The 4,586-nt window shown below is 65.6% G+C and overlaps 1 protein-coding gene across 1 annotated transcript in view; it reads right to left on the bottom strand.

Annotated features, from left to right (window-relative positions):
* Window positions 1-1,484, bottom strand: part of LPCAT1 (lysophosphatidylcholine acyltransferase 1) — a 39,819-nt gene extending 38,335 nt beyond the window's left edge. The window contains exon 1 of the mRNA XM_077749391.1: window positions 1,307-1,484. Within this exon, the coding sequence (XP_077605517.1) occupies window positions 1,307-1,378 (72 nt within the window). The 5' untranslated portion in view covers window positions 1,379-1,484. The remainder of the gene's footprint in view (window positions 1-1,306) is intronic.
* Between the last annotated feature and the right edge of the window lie 3,102 nt (window positions 1,485-4,586).

The following is a 4,586-nucleotide window of genomic DNA, read 5'->3' as shown; positions in this document are numbered from 1 at the left end:
CGGGACGTCAGGAGACGCCTGCCACACGGACCCCCGGCCTCCAGGACACCCCAGCCAGACGACGACCCCCAGGATGGGGCCCCAGGCAGGGGAGGGACGCAGCGGGCAGGCGGGAAAAGGCCTGGGAAAGCAGAGGCCTGTGGGCACGGTGTGCCTGCTGCACTGGCACGAGAACCAAGAGTGGANGCTGCTGCCACAGCTGTCCCCGTTCCCGGGTCGGAGCTCAGCCCTGGGAGCACGGGGAAGGGGCGGCAAGCGGCCTGGCCACACGGTGCTGGGAGCAGAGCGCGTGTGCCAGGGAACAAGGTCACTGGGTCAGCAGACACACGCCAAGTGTCTGTCACGGGCCGGCGCCACAGACCAGTGCGGCTGGCAGTCCTGGCTCACAGCCCTGGGGCGGGCGCAGGGGAGAGGGCTGGCCTGGGGGCGGAGGTGGGGGAGGGGATGGGGAGAGCTCTCCACTGCCTGGTGGGATTTCAGGGAAGACACGGAAGTGCAGGGCCCCGCTGGGGGCGGGGGGCGGGGGCGGTACAGGGCGCGCAGGGCTGACCCCCTCCCCACGCGGGGGACCCACACACGCCCGCTGGCCTCCGCCTCTCCTCGCCCCTCCTCCCCGCTGAGTTTCACACAAGCGCTCGGCTCCTCAGAGTCTTCAGGACCCCTCAGCTGGAGCCCAGAGCCCTGAGCTTGCGGTCCCTGTGACGCCACCTCTCAGCCGCGAAACCCCACATAAACCAACCTACAGGCCAGAGGCCCTTCCGAGGGTCCCCGGAGACCCTGAGAGCTTGGCGCCCGGCCCTCTCGGCAGGTGCTCAGGAGAAGACGGTGGGCAGAAGCGTAAACAGTGAAGGGTGGGAGCTCTGGGCTGGACGTCCCGCTCCAGGGACGAGGCTCAGAGCCAGCGCAGGAACCGGCTCCAGTCCCCACGTAGAGGCCGGAGAAACCTGGTGACGACCGACCCGTTTCCATACCCTGTGATCACGTGTCTCAGAAAGGGGCTCCCCACCTGCAGCGTGGCGGGGTCCTCAGGGGGAGGGCCCCACAGATGGGGGGTGCCCTGGGGAGGGGGGCCACCTCCCAGAGGCGCTGGCTTGTCCTCGAGCACGTCCCTCCCCCAGCCCAAGGGGATGAGAGCCGGGGAGGAAGCGGGAACAGGGAGGGAGAGCGGCGCCACCACGCAGGGGAGGCCCCGTCCCGTCTGCTGAGCGACCCACGGGCGGAGGACGCCAGCAAGGCCGGCGGGGCCTGGACAGCGAGTTCCGTGCTCGGCCTCGGGGCGCGCCAGCAGGGGGGGCTGTGAGCTCACCTGCCTCCTACCAGTCCGTCCATCGCCCGGGCTGCTGTCCCAGGACACCGGGTCCCTGCCCTGAAAGCTCATGTCTTGAAAAAGTGACGTTTGTCCACAGACACCGCTGGGGCCCCACACTCCACGCTGCTTCGGGTAGGGGTACGCCCTGGCACAGAGGGCGGGCAGCAGTCGGCCCTCACTGGCCTCACGCCTTAGGAGCACAGTCAGCAGCGCAGGGGATGTGGGAGGGGCGCTGACCTTGACCTGCCCGGCGGGGGCCCCGTGGGGGCCTCAGGGTCTGCAGTGGGGCAGGGATAGAGGAGACTGAGAACAAAATGTAACCTGGGCCCCCCCTCCCCACCCAGACACACCTAGGAGGCACAAACCATGTGCTCCCAGCCTCACCCCGAGGACAGACACACCTGGCTCTGTGCCCCAGGAAATCCCTTATCTCTAGGGCCCTCCCCAGGATCTGAATAAAAGAATCTTGCAATTCAAGAGCCGTAGCATTTCCCGCAAACATGCAATTATCCACAGAGAGCCTGCAGGGCCCGGGGTAACAGCACATCTGAAGTCCCTGGCAAGGGGTCGCAGCCCTGTGACCTGACCCCAGCTGCAGACACCCCGCCTGGGAACCTCCCCCCTCCTAACCCCAGGACATCTCTACTCAACCTCACCCCCAACTGCTAGGTTCCCCAAATGTATGGCTCCAGCGCCCCTGGGGAACCCCAGGCCCTGGCCCACAACTGCAGGGAGCCCCTTAACCACATCCTGTCTCTAGCACCCTGCTGTGAGCCTTCCTCCAGCTGCAAGGAGACTTGAGGGCAAATTCTGTACTTCCCCAGCTGCAGGGAGCACCCCAGCACTTCTGGCTCCACACCTCCCCAGCCGCACGGAGGATCCTGGCTCTGCCTCCCAGCTGTAGGTGGGATCCTGGCTCTGCCCCTCAGCTTTAGGGAAGATTCTGGCTCCGTTCCCCGGCCCCCAGGTATAGGGGGGATCCTGGCTCTGCCCCCCCCAGGTGTAGGGAGGATCCTGGCTCTGCCCCCCCCAGGTGTAGGGAGGATCCTGGCTCTGCCCCCCCCAGGTGTAGGGAGGATCCTGGCTCTGCCCCCCCCCAAGCCCCAGGGAGGATCCTGGCTCTGTCCCCAGCCCAGGGAGCTCCTGGCCCACTGGGGGCAAGGTCAGGGTGGGTCTCACAGCAAGCCTGCGGTGCGGGGTAGCAGGCAGGGGTGGAGAGGGGAGACATGGAGCGGACTGGTCCAGGCGCTCCTGAGCACAACATGCAAGTGCAACCAGGATGGAGGGGGTGCGTGGGGTGGCGGCCAGAGGAAAAGTGCTCCCGGCTGCTCTGGGGGGAGTGGGCAGGAGGCTGCACGCTTGGGAGGCTCTGTGGGCTCGTGAGCTGCACGGCCCCCAAGTGACTGAGGACTCGGCTCCTTCCTGCTGGTGAGAGGGACGTGGCGCTCCAGGGAGGGGCTCTGCGGTGGGCCCTGCGCTGGGACCATTCAGGGCCTGACCCCAACCAGCCCCTCAGGCCTTGGCTTCCCGGCTGACTCAGGCACCAGGGTCCCTTCTGGGCGTGCCCTCCAGACCTCAGGGACCCTGTCCGAGCCCAGCTCTGTGCCCCCATCCTAGGAGTTTCAAATATTTAAATCGTGAAAGATGTTTTTAAGAAAGCTTTTATGTGGCAAGTGGCGTTTTAGAGAAGAAAGTCGCTACCCTGGCTCTGAGACGGGAATTAGACCCCTGGCAGTATAAAGGCCACGGAGTGCGGGCACCCGGCACGCGGCCCGCCATGAGCACGGACGGCGCCAGCGGCGCTGCCCAGGACAGTCCCTGGCAGCCTGGTGGAGCACGGGCAAGCATGGGGGACCAGGCAGACACTACGGGAAAGAGGCGGCCGCCGCGGCCTGGAAGTTTAAGGACAGCATCGAGCAGGGCTGCACACACTCCAGCTTGCACGGCCACAACTCGGCAAACACGGGCACGTGCGGGTTAGTTACGACGGCGACGACAGGGCTTGGGAAGCGCAAGCACCATGGACACGCTTTACACACACCCTTTCCTCCGGCCTCGTTTGCAAAACAACTTACACCCTTACTAAAGGTTCAGGGAACACCAGCAACGTGAGAAACGCTAACTCAGGAAGGGGTAAGGTCACCCTGACACACTGCAGCACACCCGCGAAGGGCGAGCCCTGGGGACGGTGTGAAGGACAGAGGGGCGACGGCCCCGGGGGCAGGAAGGTGAAGGAGCAAACGGCCAGCCGGGCTCCGGGCCTCAGGCAGGGCAGCGGGAGGCCCTGCTCAGGCTCGCAGGGGCAGAAGGCACTCAGGACACGTCCTTGGGCTTCCTCCGCCATCTGGGGTGCGTCCCCTGTGGGTGGACGCCTGCAGGGGCGGCGGGCGGGCGAGCACCCGGGGTCCTGAGGGGCCAGTTTCGGGGACAAAACCTCCATCTCCTAAAATGACAAGTGGGACTGCCAGTACTTCGCTCAGTACTAAGAAATTAAAAGAACGTAAAACACGACCACGTGCGAGCGTCCATACTGGCGCGTGTGTGTACACACACATACACAAGCCTGTGTGTGCACACACACGAAGACTCTATTTCGGGACAGAAGAGCGTGGAGGATGGAAGGCATCTTTCCAATCCTGAGCCCCCTTCCCCACTCCTCGACGTCAGCCTCAATTAAGTGTAATGTGTGCACCCTTCCAGAAAATTAGAACCGGATTACAGGTGGCTCTTGGTGCATTAGAAGAAGAAGCCGGTTCCCTAAGGGCAGGGCCCATGTGCGCTGAGCCTGCCTGGGAGTCTGGGGACCGCAGTCTCCTTACCTGGGACACAGGACGTGGGGGCCGCGCTGCCTGGCGGGTGGCAACGGCCCTTCTGGGTACAAACGTGCCCAGAGAGGCGGTGCTCTCAGGCTCCGGGGACCGGCTCCCGGGCCGGCCTCCCAGGCCCCCAGGGAGGCCCCCCTGCCCCCACGCGACACAGGCGGTCCCGGAAATCCTTCATCGCAGGCTGTGCTCCCCCCAGGTTTCTACGGCCACCAGCGGCTAACGAACTCCAGCTTCGAGTGGAGTCGCCTCCCCGTTTACCCGTCCCTTCACACCCCCTGGCAGAGCGGGGGTCACGGGAGGGGCTGGACACCGAGCCGTCATCCTGCGTCTCATGCCGGGAGGACCCGGATTCGAGGGGCAGCAGGGGCGCTGGGCTGTGTGCCCGGGAGCCTGGCAGGTCAGAGAAGCAGCTGGAAACCACCAGGCCTGGAAGCCGGGGGCTGAGGACTCCA

The sequence above is a fragment of the Crocuta crocuta genome, unplaced genomic scaffold (genome assembly GCF_008692635.1).
Source record: "Crocuta crocuta isolate KB4526 unplaced genomic scaffold, BGI_CrCroc_1.0 scaffold89, whole genome shotgun sequence".
In the NCBI taxonomy this organism is placed as follows: Eukaryota; Metazoa; Chordata; class Mammalia; order Carnivora; family Hyaenidae; genus Crocuta; species Crocuta crocuta.
The sequence above is the reverse complement of the archived record's forward strand: the minus strand, read 5'-3'. Positions and strand labels throughout refer to the sequence as shown.